Source organism: Palaemon carinicauda, chromosome 31, assembly GCF_036898095.1.
Source record: "Palaemon carinicauda isolate YSFRI2023 chromosome 31, ASM3689809v2, whole genome shotgun sequence".
Classification (NCBI taxonomy): Eukaryota; Metazoa; Arthropoda; class Malacostraca; order Decapoda; family Palaemonidae; genus Palaemon; species Palaemon carinicauda.
The window spans coordinates 61,086,958-61,106,714 of record NC_090755.1 but is presented as its reverse complement, the minus strand read 5'-3'; the positions used below and the strand labels follow the sequence as shown (position 1 = coordinate 61,106,714).

The 19,757-nt window shown below is 33.7% G+C and overlaps 1 protein-coding gene and 1 long non-coding RNA gene across 3 annotated transcripts in view; both read left to right on the top strand.

Annotated features, from left to right (window-relative positions):
- The window catches only part of LOC137624430 (uncharacterized), a 179,224-nt gene that overhangs the window by 79,308 nt on the left and 80,159 nt on the right, over positions 1 to 19,757 (top strand). The window lies entirely within an intron of this gene.
- The window catches only part of LOC137624427 (rho family-interacting cell polarization regulator 2-like), a 46,838-nt gene that overhangs the window by 12,574 nt on the left and 14,507 nt on the right, over positions 1 to 19,757 (top strand). The window contains exons 1-12 of one of the 2 annotated variants that reach the window (XM_068355176.1): positions 2,741 to 2,849; positions 5,146 to 5,305; positions 5,959 to 6,116; positions 7,577 to 7,737; positions 9,972 to 10,101; positions 10,453 to 10,665; positions 13,659 to 13,775; positions 16,059 to 16,259; positions 16,541 to 16,642; positions 17,005 to 17,127; positions 18,309 to 18,452; positions 19,252 to 19,404. In XM_068355176.1, coding sequence (XP_068211277.1) covers positions 5,155 to 5,305; positions 5,959 to 6,116; positions 7,577 to 7,737; positions 9,972 to 10,101; positions 10,453 to 10,665; positions 13,659 to 13,775; positions 16,059 to 16,259; positions 16,541 to 16,642; positions 17,005 to 17,127; positions 18,309 to 18,452; positions 19,252 to 19,404 — 1,653 coding nt within the window. In that variant the 5' untranslated portion in view covers positions 2,741 to 2,849; positions 5,146 to 5,154. Of the gene's footprint in view, positions 1 to 2,740; positions 2,850 to 5,145; positions 5,306 to 5,958; positions 6,117 to 7,576; positions 7,738 to 9,971; positions 10,102 to 10,452; positions 10,666 to 13,658; positions 13,776 to 16,058; positions 16,260 to 16,540; positions 16,643 to 17,004; positions 17,128 to 18,308; positions 18,453 to 19,251; positions 19,405 to 19,757 lie in introns of those variants that run through there. The other variant, XM_068355175.1, reaches the window with a different exon arrangement.

The following is a 19,757-nucleotide window of genomic DNA, read 5'->3' as shown; positions in this document are numbered from 1 at the left end:
TCTCTCTCTCTCTCTCTCTCTCTCTCATATATGTCTCATATATGTGTATGTATGTATGTATATATATATATATATATATATATATATATATATATATATATATATATATATATATTTATGTATATATATATATATATATATTTATATATATACAGTATATATATATATATATATATATATATATATATATATATATATATATATATATATATATATATATATATGTGTGTGTGTGTGTGTGTGTGTGTATATATATATAAATGATATATATGTGTATATATAGATATATAAATAAATGATATATATATACATATATATGTATATATAAATGATATATATAAATATATATATATATATATATATATATATATATATATATATATATATATATATATGTGTGTGTGTGTGTCTGTGTGTGAGAGAGAGAGAGAGAGAGAGAGAGAGAGAGAGAGAGAGAGAGAGAGATCATGCATACACACACGTGTAAGTGTATGCTAATACACACGTATGTAAAATTTCGCAAACTGCATCCATTATCTCTTCCAATAAGTCCCCCACTTACCTGTCATTTTTTATATTTGTCATTAAAGGACTGTTTTCCACCCTTCCCTCTTACACACGAGTGACTCACGTTACCCCATCCATTATTTCAAGTCCTTCTGTCTTGTCATAGGAGTTCCCTTCTGTCCATTTTATCTCCCATAGAGTTTTTTTTCCGTCCATATGAGGTATATTGTCATACTGAATAGCAATAGTGCTTTATTCCCCCTTACGGCAGAGCTGTGGAACTACACTTCTGGCGTTAGTAGCTATGTTTTCATACCCTAGGCCTAGAAGGTGCATTGCACAACCAAAAGTAATTAGTTTTGCAAGTAACTGTGTATATATATATATATATATATATATATATATATATATATATATATATATATATATATATATATATATATATATATTAAATTTGCCTGTGGCTGGTCTGTTTATTATATATATTTTTCTCTTCATATCTTATTATTATCTGTGATATTTCATTCATGTTTTCGTGTATGAGTGGCTTGGCCACTAAATTTCTCTTTTAGTAGAAGTTAATAACATTAAAGGTTTGTTTCATAGGTATATTAGTAATTCTTCTAAAAATGTATTAAAAGCTGGACATTATCGCTTTTTCTCTACACACAGCATGACCCCTATTTTTTTTCCTCTCTCTCTCTCTCTCTCTCTCTCTCTCTCTCTCTCTCTCTCTCTCTCTCTCTCTCTCAGCCAGGGTTGCCAGGTTTTCTAAATGAGAAAAGGCCAACTTCTAATCAACAGAAGCTTTAAAAGGCCAACTCATTAATAGAAACAGGCCAAATTATAATATTTAAGGCCCGCCTTTTTTTATATTACTAAAGGCCAACCAATTTCAAATAAAAGGCCAAATTTGACGATTTTTTGTCTAAAAAGGCCAAACTGGCGGCCAAACTGGCAACCCTGCTCCCACTACCTCATACCACATTAATATCTCAATAAGCCTGGCCCCATGTGTTGGCTGTCTCTCTATCCCTCGCTCAATTGCAGTGGCCATATACATCACGTCGACAAAAGCAGAGTCAATACAGAAAAGTACTCCCTCTGTCTGTCCGTCAAATATTATTTCTCCCTTCCCTTTGTAGTCTCACTATGTTTACTTTTTAAAATGCATTTTCTGGGGGAGCCATTCTCTACGTCCATTTCCCGCATTTAGCTAGCGAAGGGAGGCAAGTGGAGGAAGCACATGTAAACTTTAATAGGATTTTGGTTAAAAGCAAAGGCTGAGAATGGAAATGACGTGTGTGCGTTGATTTTAACTAGAATTTTTTTTTTTTTTATCTGCATAGTTTGTGTGGATGGAGTGTTGGCATATAGCCATGGGTGCTGTTGGAATTCTTAACCGTCAGAGTCAAAATTTTATGTAGTATATTTGAATCCAGTTATATATTTTCATCGTATTTCATAGTGGTTACATCCCTTAGGGAATGTAATGTTCAGTAATAAAAGAATAAGCTCAAAACGTCCATTTGTATAAGGACAAAGTATAGTTTACTGTAATTTTGTAAATTTTTCCTTAGCTTTTTTAACCTTGAAATTCAGAACTCCTCTTTCTTTCCTTCGTTCGCTTGTCGGTTAGCTAAATGATTACTCAAACTAATTGTAAAGTTCGGGTTAAGTCTTTAAATTTTCATTAATTTGGAGAAATTGGAGTGCAATGATTTATAGAGTTCTTTTTAATTGGTGTCAGGTGTCAGGTATCTTGAGAACTGTAAGTGAATGAACGGTACCGGCGGTGTCACGTGTCGTGTGTTCTTTGTCGAAGTGTATTTGAATTAACTTTTCCCTAGTTACGCTTGTTACTTTAGATTGATTATGAAATAATAATCTGATGTTCTGCAGTGGGTTAGATTTCGTTATGTGCCCTCCTAGGTTTGTACATCAATTTTTGTTTTATAAGCCTACCACTTTGGCAAAGGGATTTGATCATACTAGTTTAACACACACATGCAGGGTTGCCAGGTTTTCCAGATGAGAAAAGGCTTTAAAATGCCAACCTAATAGTAGAAAAAGGCCGAAAATATAGCGTTTAAGGCTAACCAATTTTAAAAAAAGGTCAAATTTAGGTATCTACCACGATAAAAGGCTAAATTTGGAGGTTTTTTTTGGCCGAAAAAGGCCAACTTCGCAACCCTGCGTGACACAAGTGCAAATAAACCCAAAAGCAAAATGGCAAAATCTCCCAGACCCAGTTTAATGGCAACTGTCGTAGCCGAAATATCCTGTAGGACTTAATGAGTGTCAACTCCAATGAATAAGAGAAGTTTTAGTTCCTGATAAATGTAAGTGGATCACATTACTACAAAGAAGGAACATATGCTTCAGCTCAGTACAAGATTTCATTGACATCACTTTTTGTAAAGTTTATAAAAATTTTCTCGTAAAGTTTTTAAAAAATTTCTTGTAGTTTTAAAAATTTTCTTGTAAAGTTTTAAAAATTTTCTTGTAAATTTTTTTAAAAATTTTCTTGTAAAGTTGTTAAACATTTTCTTGTGTAAAGTTTTTAAACATTTTCTTGTGTAAAGTTTTTAAACATTTTCTTGTGGAGTTTTTAAAATTTTCTTGTAAAGTTTTTAAACATTTTCCCGTTAAGTTTTTAAACATTTTATTGTAAAGTTTTTACTTATTTATACCTTATTCTGCTTCCCGCTTGCTTCAATCACTATGGACTACTTTAGCCTTTTATTTCTTAAACACACAGTAGAACTGTATGTAGTCCAAGAAAATATAATGGTGTATGCAGTTGCTTGGGAGAGGGGTAAACTTTCTCATTAATTGTTAAATCGATTTTCCGTAGGGGGAAAATGTTTATCTTCCCGAAATACGATACGAAGTTGATTTTACTATTTACAAAGTATAGGTTAGTGTTACCTTCCCAGCAGTGAAGGCAATTAAGAAGCAAACACAGGTAATGTCAGTCAGGTGATTAACCCCCCCACCCCCCCACTCCCCCACCCCCCACCCAAGTAGCTAAGGATAGGGTTCCTATGTTAGGTTAGGTGGGGAACTGTACAGTAGGTTAGGTGGTGCTCTTATTTGTTTCTCTTAAGATGTGGGTTTTAGTCATAACTTTAGGAATTTTAAAAAGTTTAGAATTAAAAAAAAAAAAGTTTCTCCCAATTATTTGCATCAGAACAATTTAAGGTACAGTACTTATAGATACACCAGGAAGAATGCTTATTTTATTCATTAAGAATTATGCTATAGTAAATATTTAAGTACATTTTAATTACTAACCCAGTCCATCCCAACCATCCATAAAGACTCTGAAATCTACCTGAAATAGGCTGTGTAGAAAATTCCCTCCTTACCCAACCTAGGATGCTATGTCCACATTCGTAGGTAAGTTTCACCCCCCCCCCCCCCAACTTCTCTAAACTGGCTTTATTATATCTTATGCAACTAAATAAATGGGGGTTTACATGTACAGTTATACCATAAAGTTTATAAATTCTCGAACAAAATTTTTCTGCAATTGGAAATATAAGTTACCTGTCGACAGTGTATATGCTATGTTATTTGGCTATTATGCTGATTTTTACTGTTCTTGATTATACCAAGGGATTATAGCAAAATGCTATAATCCCAAGGGCTCCAACAAAGAAAACTAGCTCAGTGAGGAAAGGAAATAAGGAAATAAACAAACTGCAAAAGAAGGAATGAACAATAGAAATAAAATATTTTTAAGAACAGTAACAATATTAAAATAAATCTTTCATAATTAAACTACTGTATAAAATTGTCAAAAAACAAGAGAAAGATAAATAAGGTAGAATAGTGTGCCTGAGTATACCCTCAAGCAAGAGACCTACTCTACCTCAAGACAGTAATAATGAAAGTTCATTGCATAAGGAGTTGCCCGTATAATATACACTGCATGGCCATTGAAAGTCTTGTCAAACATGAAGAGTGAATGATATGAAATTACCGTTTTTGACAGAGTATAACTAAAATATATTTTGAAGTAATTAAAAGGCATTCATTGTTGTTTAATAAGATATTTTTTACTTTTTAGATATGCATTGCTTGGATAACTCAACCTTATTCAAGCTTAGTCATTTGATCGCATTTTTACGTGCAAAATTTTTACAGTATATTTGCTTTTATTATGTGGTGATTTACATAGAAAGTTTACATACATTGTCACTTTTGACTAAAGTCTTGTATTAATTTGATTTGATAAGGCACATGGTGCCATCAAAACACTTATGTACGATATATGATACGTTCACACACTTGCCTTTGTATTGATGTTTCATTTGCATCATATTTTTGTTTTTCCTCATTCTTTCCTAAACTCTTGTTATTGAGTAACATTTTTTCAAAGTGTCATTTATAGACTTTTTTTGGTTGTGGGTTGTGTAAAGTGTATGTAAAGTATTTTTAGCTCTAGAAGTTAATTTAGTTGGTGCAATAACCAGTGTAAAAAGAGAAAAATGGAAAGAACAAGAGAATGAGTGTGAAAGTACACATTGCAAAACATTGTCGTACTGTACTTGGTTTTCCTTGCCTGGTGGTACAGTAGTAAAATAGAACACAGTATCTAAAACGTTATTTTTAATCATATTTCTTTTTCAGGTCAGAACAATGGCATATGCTTATGCCCTTTCTCCTGGAAAGGAGAAAGCGACCGCTCTCAGCAATGTTCGATCCGGGTATAAGGAGTGCACAGAAATCCTTTGTGCTTTGGAAGTACAAATTGAGCAGCTTATTGGAACCTTGACACTAGAAATGAAAGGTAATTTATTAGAACTCTATTCATTGTAGAAGCAGGTGAAATTTTTTCTTTGTTACCAATACAGAATCTTGTTTTTCTGTATGATAACAGATGTATATTATTTTGCAGTACAGTATGTATTTCAATGTGAATACTTTTTCTTGTATGTTAGTTTATACAAAATGTGTCCCCATGTAGCCAAGTAAATTTCCATATCCTATACTACAGTACTGTATACTGTAATAGCATAGCAAATAATAGTTGCCCTATACTGTAAAAAGTTTTTCATTTTCATATTTAAATTAATACTCTCTCCTTTATTGGTATCGGGTAAATTGGGTTATCCTAATTTTCAAGGAGTAATAATTTGGATTAATTATCCAAGAATGGCATAGGTTTTAATATTAAGAAATTTGATAAGTTCTCAAGACGAAGTTACCAATATATACAGTACAAAATATTTTGATAACATTGTGCTCTACTGTGTTACGTAATTATGAAAGTGCAGAGACCAAAATTTTTCAATATAGTTTATTATAATTCCAATGAAATTTTGAGTTGTACAAATTATTAAAATGTTCATTAATTTCTTTCAATGTAAAACAAGTTTCTCATAGAAGATACAGCTACCTTGAGTAATGATAATATAAGCATTTTCATTTGCTTTTCCCTAGGAATTCAAGGTTTTGCTCGCTTGTGTCCTGGAGACGTTTTTGAAGTAACCCTCAAGCATGGAACTCAGAAGTGGAAGTCACGAGGTCGCGTCTGCAAAGATAATACTCAGACTTGGGATAACCAAAGAACAGTTATTAAAGGATTAATTGGTGAAATGGTAAGATGCTTCATAAGTCAGATTTATAGGATATTAAGATAACTTGATATTCCACCTGTTTATTTGTAGTTACAATAGTTTGACAATGCTAATACATACATACATATACCAAGGCACCTCCCCCAAGCTTCTCTTCCGTGTCTGCAACCAGTACAGTATCATCCGCAAACAACTACTGATTTACCTCCCATTCATGGTCATTCTCGTCTACCAGTTTTAATCCTCGTCCAAGCACTCGAGCATTCACCTCTCTCACCACTCCCATCAACATACAAGTTGAACAACCACGGCGACATCACACATCCCTGTCTCAGCCCCACTCTCACCGGAAACCAATCACTCACTTCATTTCCTATCCTAACACATGCTTTACTACCTTTGTAGAAACTTTTCACTGCTTGCAACAACCTTCCACCAACTCCATATAACCTCATCACATTCCACAATGCTAATAAGCATATTATAGGAATGGTTATTTGTAGACTTTTTTTTCTTGGTACTGTAATTTTTTAAATTTTAGGGTAGGCCTACAATATATGCATTTGTCCTGATTTCTTTTTAAAAAGTATACATATGTAACTGGGATTTGGTTGACTTGGTAAATTTGGATCAAAAGGCTAAATATTTTCCTTCATGTGGAGAATTAGCCAAATATTTAAATATATTGTTATACAGAAATATTGATACTGTATACTGTACTATACAGTACAGGATTGTTAGGTTGTGAGATTGAGTTAATATGACATTTTGTATATAGACTGTGCATTTTAAAACTAGTAAATTTATTTAATGTTTATGATATTGATAGGAAAAAAGTACAACTTACTAGCTATGGACATATTTATATATACTGTACTTTGTATTATTTGCTAGTATTTAACAAAACAACTCATCTTTATGTATATGCAATGAGTACAGTACGGTAATGGGAAATGCTGACATAATTATTGCTGAAATATTATGGTGTCCCTGGTAGCTTACTCGCAAGAGCAAGATCAGCATAACGTAGCAATAACAAAATATGATTTTCACTTGTTTGATATATCCATTTACATCCTAAGAACTACAGGTAACTAGAGGGGCACTCTGTAGAGCGCAGACCTCCGCCGCGGCAGCTTATTTCTCGACCTTTTGTTTGACCTTGACCTTTGACCTTAATATGTATTAATTGGTGTGGATTTTCATACACTCAAATATGAACCAAGTTTGAAGTCTGACAATGATATCCAAACTTATGGCTGATTACGTGAATTGGACACTTAGCTTAACCTTTGACTTTGACCTTCCAAATTTTAATTATTTCTAGCTTTTTACATAAGTTAATCCCTGTTAGTTTCATTACTTTATGATTAAAATAGTGGCCAGGAAGCTGTTCACAAACAAACACACAAACAAGAGGTAAAACATAACTTCCTTCCAACTGTTAGCAGAGTTAATAATGCATTTCTTAATCATTTCAGTTGTTAATAAAAGCTGTTGAAGTCAGAGTGCTGGGGAAGACAGTGGTTATAGGCAACAAAGTCTGTGAAACGAAAGATCTCTTTTCACCCCATCCACAGCTTATGACAGTTAATCTCAATCCGTCTGGTTCTCTCAAACTCAACATTGTAATAACGTGGAAGTAAGTATATTATAAGGTTTGCATGTACTTATTGTTAGGCGTTTACAGTATATGTATGGTCACCTTTTTACCCATTGCTTATTATTTTAAGAATTTTAAGACTTTTATCATCAAGCAGTCTTGTTCCCTTCTTTAAGTTGAAAATTGAATGCAAAGGAAACTTCAGTATGACTCTGTATATTTTATAGCTTTGTTTATACTGTATATTACATTGTTTAGAGAAGTTTTATAGCATTATCGTATGCAAATTTCTTGAACAATTATCTACCAAGTTAAATTTTGGATTCATTTTCGTTACAACTTTTGAAATACCTGTATTGAACATGTTCTCTTGACTTTATTACGATTTGTAACCCCATGTATTTCATGGAAGGGATGAAGGAAGAGAGTTTAGTAAAGGCCAGAATACCGAGGTAATGTACTGTGTAACTACACAGCAGCCTACAACACAATAATTCCAAATTCCCTTTTGCCTATTAACAAATCTTAATGGTATCTGTACAGTATTCAGGAGAAAACTATAAGTTTTTCTACGTAAAAGATAAAGGGATATGGATACCAGACTGTATCAACACAAGTAATGAGATAATGCTACTCGTATAGTAAGAAGGCAGTTTTCAGTCACGTGCTAGGGAGAAGTCAAGCTATTAACTGTAAGGGTAGTGAGTAATTTTATTTTTCCTGTCTTCGGAAGGAGTTTGTGTATAACCCATCTATATTGATGTAGTATACTATATTGTACGGTAATACCCCTTTATACGTTGGTTGGACATACAGTATATCAATTCCGATACTATGTTTGTTCATTCTTTAAGTATTAAGTACAAAAATCAAATTGGCTTTACACCGTTTTATTCGGGCATACGTCAGTTTCTATGTTGTACAAAAACAATAAAGTGCTATACTTATACTGTACTGGACTATACTTCACATGTAAGGTTATGAATATAAGTACTGTACAGTATCAGGTTTTTATATAATGATAGCACATTTAAGTATTTAATTTGCGTACAATTCATGTACTGTACTGGGAACATAAATGTCTATATAGGGTGAAAAATGGACTTAAATTGAAAATCTAAATATGGCAGTTGTCTTGGAACCATTTAACAATGTAGGACGGGTATTACTGTACTGGGTAATTTTAATTACTGTGATAGTTACTTTAAACATGACTTATTAATGCAAAATCTTTAAACAAAGTTACTACCAGGTATTTATGTCAGTGGTAGCAGAAAACTTGATGATTCCTGATTTTGCAGCATTCGTTGATTTTATTCCTTTCAGTTAAACTTATTTCCAGTTAATTTCATATTAAAATTTTTCTTTTCTTATTTACCCCATACTGTATACTTTTATATTTAATTTATCTCCACTAAACATTCCAAAAGTAGAAGAGAAAAATACCCAAAATAAATCTTCCCATATGGAGTTTTGTACCATAGCATTCATGACACTTTAAATTGTACATTCAAACTTAGTACATTATATAAATATTTTCAGCTAAGCCATGAAAAATGTTTTCCAAAGTCTAAATTATTTTTTATAGGAAGCTCACAAAGTTTCCTTAAGTTTTGATGAGTATGGCTTTGTGGAGATATTTATTGCTATCATTATTTTGTCTTCTAAGGCTATGTTCGATTGCACATGTTTAACTTGACGATTTTATTAAATTGAAGGAAACTGTCTTTTGCACTACCCTGCATGGTTATTAAAGATTTATGCTTTAGTCACTATCAAGATATTAATATGTTAAAGTTTTATGTTTACGTTGATGCCAGATGGGTTCAAAGAATGACTTTCATTCTTTGAATAAAAGGAAGATATTAAAAGCTGATACTTATCAAGCATTTGAAACATCCTGTTCATTTTCTTGGGATACATGCTTTAAATATTTAGTATTTTGACCTACTGTATTTGTGATAGGTAAATTTGTAGAAAAGCCTTGCTTGGATGAACACTGGAGGGTTTTGAGTCTAACTGTTATTTACTTATTTCATTAAGTTGTTGCTTGTTTATTATGAATTACATGCAGTAATATTATGTATGTTAAGCTTGAATAAAAACTTTTAATATTTTTCAACGCAAGGATAACTTCTATTAATGCTGTTGCAGTAACTTGTGGTTCTAATGAGAGTTCCATTCAAGCAAGTGCTATTAATTTTACCAAAGGAAAATGAATGAAGTTGTTGTATTGTCCAGTACTCTAGCTAACCATTCACTTGCATTGACAGTCCACTTGACGGGGTCGTCGAAGATAGTTTGGTGAGAACTCCAAGCATGTCGGCTACTTCGCCTGGGAATAAGCGAAGAACCCCTGTACTCCACACTCTCAGTTCTTCTCCTCCAAATAATGTAGCCAGTGTGAGTACAGAACTGTATAGATTTACATCAGAGCTTTATTGTTATATGTTTTGATTCTTCTTCCAAAGATATTTTGAGATTTTGTGTTGGTTTTTTATTTGTTATACAGTAATGGTAAGATACTTTAAGATGAGCTATATAAGGTAAACTGGAAATAAAGGAAAGTGTAACATTGTTGAAAATGCGTAGTACAGTACATTATATTTCATGTAATCTAGTTGTAGTATTCCTTAATTTTGAGTTTTGAGTCAGAATTGGGATTTGATGTTTGGAAAGTCATTGCTTACTTATGAACATTGAAGTAGAATACAGTAGTTTTCACAGGTTTTACTTAATGCCTTAATATTACAGGTTCCCTCAGGCAAAGACAATGGGTTGTCTCCTGAGTGTGACCATGACAGTAGTTTTGGAAGCATGTCTGCCCGAAGTTCAACAGCAGACAGTGCCAGCCCCCTCTCAGAATATAGGGGTCTTCTTTCTTCACATGCTGCTCTCTCTACAAGGACTGATAGTAATAGCCCTGTCTCTGATTATCAAGGTCTCTCTAGGAGAAGTGATAGCCAGGTACGTAAGAAAGTCTGAGGCGTGTTCTTTAAAACTGAACATGCTTATGCTTTTTAATGACCATAAGGATAAGTAGTATAACTGTGATTATCTTTTCACTCCAAGCCATCTCTTTGACTGCCTGTCCAAGCTCCAAGTTAACAATGAATGTGCTCCTCCCAAGACCTTTTCATAGTCATGATAGCTTAATATGCAACAAGCATGGTACTGTATTATAAGTTATGAGTGAAAAGCGAACAGCAAGAGCACAATGCGATGTCCTTTAGTAGAATTCCTAGAGACAGCCTTCTTGAATGTAGACGTCTTTAATAACACATTGCTCAAACAATAGCAGTATGCTTAGCTTTTTGATCTTTGTCAGCAACTTATAAAGGAAGAAATGTGTAGTCAGACTGCATTCAGAACTCTCATAGTAGGATCATAGGATTTGATGTGTATTAAAAACACCAGGAAAAATATGCAACTTATGTAAAGGAAATTACAGTTATTCCCCGTAGTATGAAAGGAAACATGCTAACATCTGAATTTGCTCTCCAACAATATCAATGATATTATTATGCCAAAATTTGGTCCTTAGCCTCACTGGGATTCCCATAAGTGTACATTAGGAAGTGAAAGAAAAAAATTCTCGGTGTACTTCTGTTTCTCATATCATTGCATTCTACACTACATGCTCTCCCCAATAGATACTGTACTGTACAGTTCAGTGAACTCTCGAAAATCTGGTATGTTAGGGATGAACACAGTCGGCTTTAGATTCTCTGCTTTGGAAGTCTTCGCATTTAAAGTTACTTAGTATTCTAAGGTAGAATTAAAATGTCAACATTACAAAATACAGTATAGATACGTTTACTGATGTGTGTACTTGTGTTTGAAATATATTGATTTGTGTAATCGGGAATGAATCGGGTAAAGCTCAATGTAACGAAAGGCATGAGGAGAAAATAATCTGGTGCAGAACTGTCAATGAGATGAAAGTGATGTCTGGCAAACATCATAATGTTTACACTTGGGCTTGTGTGACTAACATCAAGGAAGTGGAAGTGGTGTTCCTTTAATTCCATCAGAATCTTTTGCGTCTTGAGTATCATAAAATCAGCTTCAAGTTCTGCGTTAAAAGTTTGGTTGGTAAAGAACATCGGTTGCAGGATGGGGAAATAATAAACTTTGGAAATATTACTGTAATAAGAAAATTCAGTGAACTGATTGAATTTCATTTTGCTCATCTGCATTGAAAAACAAAAACAGGAGGTTGTCAATTTGCAATGGTGGCTAACTCAATAGAAGTACTGAATGAGTAAGTGGAATTGCCTATGTCCAGGCTGCCAGGAAATGTGTAATAGAAATAACAGACCCAGTTGATTTAGTATGTGTGGTTATACTAGATTCTGTCCGCTTCTTTAAGGGCATTTTGGCATTGTGCCATACTTTGCTGATTGAAGAGTCGTCGAATTTTGCTTAGAAAATCAACAAATTTCAAGACACCCCCCCTCCCTACTCATCTTTAGCAAACTGGAATGTGCATTGTAAACAGGTGAGGACTTGAGAATTTGTGAAAATGCCATCAGTAAGTTTGCCTGAACTTCCCTGACAGGTATAACAGATTATTGGCTTGTTCCATGCCTTATGTAAAGTTATAATTTCCTTTGGCATCTTTTATTAAGTTGAGCATCACTTTGGGAACCTGAGTACGTCTACAAATTTTTGTTTGTTAGAAGGGAAGTACTTCCTGATGGTGGTAGAGCAAGTAGCGCCGTACGGTGAAGTTTGGAACCATAGTCATTGTTCCAAGAGTTATAAAAGGTAGAGCACTTTTTTAATATAGAACTTTAGATTTACATCATTATACTTTCATTTTAGAATGCTGGATTTTCGAGGGTCTTTATACAAAGCTAAACTTCATAGTAAGGCATTGGCTTAGATAGGTTGCTTACCTATCTGCTGTAGTTGTTGTCCCTTGGGAGCCCTTTGTACGTTTTGATAGTTCTTATCCCAAACAGAATGACACACAAACATGAGAGTTATCCCTTAATTTCCAATGCGTCAACTTAACAAAAGGACTGGTGGTTTGCAAAATGGTAATCTCAGATATTGAAATTATCTAATATTTTCAACGTTCACAGCAATATTGCGTTTTCAGCAGTTCTTTTGAGTCCGTTACCACGACAATAGAAATTGCTTTTGTATTTTTTATTATCCTAATGGCTTTTTTTGAGTTTTTTGTATAGTCTCTTGTTAGAAACATTTTGCATGTACATGTACTGCATGATATGCTGATAAGCCTAGATTGAGAATGTTGGCAGCAATACAGACGCACTTTGAAGTGGGGAAAACTAATTTTGGATGACTGATAGCAGTAATGTTTATTAATGAGTTGCCAAAGCATAAACAATCCTTTTGAATCATATGTTTAATTTTCTGATAATCTTTTAAAGCCAAAAAAAACATGAAAGCTGCCTCATTATGATATTAGTATTTATAATTGTATTATACTGTATTAAAGAGGCAGTATTATTTTTCAATTCTTTTCAACCTCACCCTAGTGAAAAGAAAAAACCAAATAGAAATTCTGTCATGAACCAATCATGAGTGGAAATAGTTTTTATTTCTTTTGAAGTGACATAGCAAGAGATAACCCATCCTTCTAACTGACTACTGACTAACTTGGAAAAATAGAAAAATGACTGAAATTACCTTACCCGAACACGGAAACCTGCAGTAGCATACATTTCATAAACAAACATGCAAGACTTTTGAGCTAATCATTTACTTGTCCTCGTCCTCGTCCGTCATCCTTTTGCTGACTGTGATTTGTGTATGTCAACACTACAACATATAACGCTGTTCCTCAGCCATTAATTAAAATGTAGCATATGCACTTCCTCATAGTTTCAAGTCAATCTTGCAGTTAATGGCAAGTTTACATTATGCAAATAAATCCAGATGATAAGCCCTGTTCATTTGATTACTTGCAGAAATTCTTGTTTTTCCAGGACTCCATATTATTTGATGGACGAGATTCTGCTAGTCCACAGTGTGATAACACTGGTAATTTTACGTTAGTGCGTAAGAAGGAAAGTAGGGTTGAACAATGGGCTAGGTATTCTCAGGTAAGTTACATATTCATAATTTGTTTAGTTATATTGTAGTATTATTCAATATATAGGCTGCCAAGGAATTTGCTTGTGATTGCTGAATTTTGAAAGGGCAATTAGATGCTAAATGACAAAGTTTTAAAGCAGTAGGCTGATTGATCTAAAAAAAAAATATTATAAACCTCTCAAAAATTGTTTCTCTCGTAAGCTTGCTGTTGCAGTTTGTCTTAAAGTACTGATTAAGAAATAATTTCTCCACTAATCCAGTATTTGATATGAAATTTATGGTTTTGAGTTGGGATGCAAAACCACTAGCTGTATAGAGCTATTTTGTAATATCATTAACTTTTGGTATCGTTGCTGTATTTTTGATATATTTATATTGATTTTCTTCATTTTCACAAAGACTTAAGTGGGTTTGCTGTACTGGTGAAAATTATACATCCTATGCATTAGACTGATGTTTTGTTTATCATATTACTGTCCAGTTAAAATTTGTTTCTCTCAGAAAGTGGAAATTGTCCCTGTTTAAGTTCCTTTGATGTGTTCTCGATCATAGTCATTATATATATTTTATGTTTAATTGTATTTTCTCTTCATATTTCTCCTGAAATCATTGCCTAGGATGAAATTCCACCTTTGGAAATTGAGGTATGGAGGATAATTATATCCAAGAATGAATAAAGTTTGATAAAGAATTAATGAATATATATACTTTAAATATAGAACTTTACATGTTCATACATACATATACCAAGGCACTTCCCCCAATTTTTGGGGGTAGCCGACATCAACAAATGAAACATAACAAAAAAGGGAACCTCTACTCTCTATGTTCCTCCCAGCCTAACAAGGGACTCAACCGAGTTCAGCTGGTACTACTAGGGTGCCACAGCCCACCCTCCCACATTATCCACCACAGATAAAGCTTCATAATGCTGAATCCCCTACTGCTGCTACCTCCGCGGTCATCTAAGGCATCGGAGGAAGCAGCAGGGCCTACCGGAACTGCGTCACAATCGCTCGCCATTCATTCCTATTTCTAGCACGCTCTCTTGCCTCTCTCACATCTATCCTCCTATCACCCAGAGCTTCCTTCACTCCATCCATCCACCCAAACCTTGGCCTTCCTCTTGTACTTCTCCCATCAACTCTTGCATTCATCACCTTCTTTAGCAGACAGCCATTTTCCACTCTCTCAACATGGCCAAACCACCTCAACACATTCATATCCACTCTAGCTGCTAACTCATTTCTTACACCCGTTCTCACTCTCACCACTTCATTCCTAACCCTATCTACTCGAGATACACCAGCCATACTCCTTAGACACTTCATCTCAAGCACATTCAATTTCTGTCTCTCCATCACTTTCATTCCCCACAACTCTGATCCATACATCACAGTTGGTACAATCACTTTCTCATATAGAACTCTCTTCACATTCATGCCCAACCCTCTATTTTTTACTACTCCCTTAACTGCCCCCAACACTTTGCAACCTTCATTCACTCTCTGACGTACATCTGCTTCCACTCCACCATTTGCTGCAACAACAGACCCCAAGTACTTAAACTGATCCACCTCCTTAAGTAACTCTCCATTCAACATAACATTCAACCTTGCACCACCTTCCCTTCTCGTACATCTCATAACCTTACTCTTACCCACATTAACTCTCAACTTCCTTCTCTACCACACTCTTCCAAATTCTCTCACTAATCGGCCAAGCTTCTCTTCTGTGTTTGCAACCAGTACAGTATCATCCGCAAACAACAACTGATTTACTTTACATGTACAATGTCAAAAATACAAATTTCTATTTACAGTGTATTATTATTACTAATATTATGTTAAACTATGTAGTAATGATAGTACATAAAAGTATTTTTGACACTCAACATAGGTCAGCCTTCTCTGGAGACATTTAATTGCAGGAGCACCACCTTGTGACTGTATTGGCAGTCAAATGAAACACATCTTAGGTGTCAAATGACATCACCATTGCTGTGATTTGCTAATGAAAGGCCAGGATCCCTTTATCTGTCTCCTCTAAGAGTGAATATGACCTTGTAATATTTCTCTTATCAGAACACTAAGTAAAAGACTGCAATTACTCCTCTGGGACAATATTATTATAATCATAAAACTTACGTAATGTGCAGTAGGATAGCCTTATTTAGGGTACTTTATATAATCATAAAATGTATTGGATACGCAGTAAGATAGCCTGGTTTTTTTTTTTTTTTTTTTTTTTTTTTTTTTTTTTTTTTGACAAGTTTGGTTTTTTTCCCACAGTTCAGCATTTCGCAAGGCTCCAACATGGACATGATGTCAAGATCTTTTTCACACATTTCATCTTATTCCACTGGTCTCTCTCCAGCCATGTCTCAGTCATTATCCCATCAGTTAGACATTTTAGGTACGGAACCAGAGTCCTTTAGATGGGGTGACGGCCAACACTGGGATGAAACACGTCCTCCTCTAACTCTAAGAGAGGCAAGTATTGCACATATTTTTGGTGTATCTTTGTGAATAACAATCACGCTTGGTTTGGTTTTCATGATATGTGTTTTAAGCTATCAAAATTAATATTATTGTATTTGATAAATGTGATATTCTGTACCTTGTTTCTTTCCGCTACACCTAATACAGTACTCGATAAACTGTTTTAGCATGGATGTAGTGTTTAGCAATGAAAGATACTATACTTAAACTCTTTACAGTAAAGTTTTTATCTTCAGCAGATTATTTATGCCTGGTTTCTTAATACCCAATAGGTTGTTAGTCGGTTAAGAACATGCTTAGAAGATATTCAAGGCCAATTTCCTCAACTCAACACTTTAGAAGAAGCTGTCTTAGAACTTGATGACATGTGCAAAGTAAGTAACATATTTGATTATTATAGTAAAAATTTCACAGAAATAAAAGAGAATTTTTTATTACTATAAGAGATTCAGTACATGCTTTTTCTGACTGGAGCTATGGATTAAAGATTATGTAGTTTGCCTTAGAAATTGACCCTACCATTTGCTTGTATGTTGATTCTGTTGTATCCTGTTCAATTATAATCACATAAATTTCAGATCATTTGCTGTGGGAGCAACACAGATTGTGTGATGTCAGAAGTACCTGTAATAATAAAGCATTTTGTAGTATAATTTCCAAATAATAATATCTGTTGTTGCTAATATATTAGCTTGCGTAAAAAATTTTTTCACAAGCAGATTCATTCTTTTTCCAGAACTGCCGGAGCAGGAGAGATAGCAATACATCTGAAATTAGTTTATCCGTTGAATCTGCATTGGAATGCTTCGATTTCTTAAATGCAGAGTGTGATGATGACTTTGAGGATGATAATCCTGATGTAAGTATTATAAGAATGTTTGCTATGAGTTATAGTATTAGGTGAAAAGGTGTTGGATTTAGTATTAGGTGAAAATCCTTTTTACATTGCTATTAACCCTTTTACCCCTAAAGGACATACTAGTACGTTTCACAAAACTCATCCCTTTACCCCCATGGACGTACCTGTATGTCCTTGCAAAAAAATATAAATTTTTTTTTTCATATTTTTGATAATTTTTTGAGAAAATTCAGGCATTTTCCAAGAGAATGAGACCAACCTGACCTCTCTATGACAAAAATTAAGGCTGTTAGAGCAATTTAAAAAATATATACTGCAAAATGTGCTGGGAAAAAAATAACCCCTTGGGGGTTAAGGGTTGGAAATTTCCAGATAGCCTGGGGGTAAAAGGGTTAAGTTTTATCCCCTCATGAGTATTTATTAATAAGTTTTTCCAACCGAGATACGAGAGTTATTACATGAAGTGACTTCGATTTATTGTGATTTACCGCTGAACTAGTATTAAATAATTTAAGTATTGTACATATTTAGTTAAGGGCTTTTAGATTACCTGTATCTTTCCTTAACTATTTTGCCTCCTTCAACATTTGGAATTCAGCAATATGAACATTAGGGAAAGTTCATAGAAATGAAAAGAATTTTTGTAATAAAATGAATTATTTCTTTACTCATCAAATACTTGTATGCATGCCTCCCCACTGAATAGTGATGTCAGGAGGCTATTGAACTATTCGACTTTGAGACGAAAAGGAAAAGTTATGGCTTATCCACAAGCAATATAGCCACACACTACTGTACAATCTCAGTACTCCACTACTAGTGCCCGGCTATTACAAAGAATGAAAATGGGAAATATTTTAGTTTTAGAGTAGACATTGACATTTATTAATAAAATACTATTTTTATTAGTTTATTGTAAAGTTAATTACATAATCATGGAATCAGTTTGCCCATAAGTTGTTGTTAATCTGTGTCATTCAGTACTTTGGATTTCATAATATGTATAGGTTTGTATCTATCCTTAATATTCTTCATGCCCCTGGTACTTTTTACTTAAGGAAAAATGCATTTTGAATGTGTATTTCTTTTAGATTATTCTTTTTTTGTGTGTTTGAGCTCACAGAGCTAATGCATCTTGTAAATTCCTTAATTCTCTATCATTTTACTTTTTTCTCAAACAGGAATGCGAAGAGAAACGAAACAAAGAAGCAATGATAGTTATAACTCCAGCTTTGCCTGACACCTCTCATTCCCTTGTTACCAGTGCTTCACAGTTAGACTCATTCCTGTACATCCATCTCAGGCATGCCCTTCAACTTTTGCAGGTTAGTAAATAAAGGTATCTTAAGTCCCCAGTCAATAGATGTAGGAGGAGATGATGATGATGAGGTCCCCAAAATAGGCTTAGATCTTGTTCAGTTTGTGTTTTGCTAAGATTTCTTTTTTTTACCCTTAATAAGAATCTTTTGACCACTCTTATGGAAGTTTACTGCTAATTACTTTGCATAATATCTTGATTTATAGATACATTTTGGGCTTCTTTGATGGTGACCCTTTAATTTTGGCACACTTGAGCTAGTGAAAAATAGAATTTAGAAAAATTGTATTGCCATACTCTCCTCACAAGGTACGAGAAATTTTTTTTATTATAAAATACAACTGTACTGCAATTAGACAAGTTATGTTATAATCAGAATTAAAAATTGGGACATGATAAAGTTAAAAGAAATAGGACAGGTAAGTAGGAAGAAACAATTGGAAATGGGTGAAAATTAAAAGTCTAAAAGCACTGTAAAGAATCTAGATTTCATTTTATCATGTGCAAAGCCAGGATCATTGTAAGTAGTATCCGAATTGAGGATAAAATATATGCAGTACACAAAAATTAATAGTTTGATATTCACTATGTATAATGTATTTGTTGTTACAAGATTACTGTATATGCTAATTATGGTCAAGATAGGTCAAGAACTAATATATTCTATACTGTAAATGCATTGAGGCATGTTATATTATTGCAAATATTTTCTCCAAATAAAATTTTTTAATGAGTGCTCAAATTTTTTTTTTTAATTATTACATAATAGATTTGCTCATAAATATTCTAAAAATTATTTATTTCAGCACCTTGGTTCATTTGGGCCTTTACGAACTAGAGAGCGGCAGTCCATAAAGCTGTTGGAAGAAGAAGGAAGACTAGTTGCAGGAATTCTCACTCATCGACACAACTTTGATAGCTTGAAACCCCAGCATTTGATTACTGTTCCTCATGTACAGGTATGTTTGCTTGCTGCTTTTATCAAGTTGAATGCTTAAAAAATTTCTTAAATTTCGAGTCAAGAGGGTTGTAAAACTCATAGGTAAATTCAGTCTGATGAAATCTACTGTAAAATTCTAAAAAATAAGTGCATGGAGTCTTTAAATTTATGTAATATTCTGTGCTGAAAAATTTCTTAGAAATGACAGTTTCATTAAACTACCTCAAGTAAATGTGAACTCCTAGATACCTGAGACTAAAGAGAGTGGCATCTTGAAATGTGACAGAAAGGTCACATAAGCAAGCAAATAAATAGGTAATAGGCAATCCTCAGAATTTTCTGCCATAGTAGAGCACTTCATGCCTTGACTAA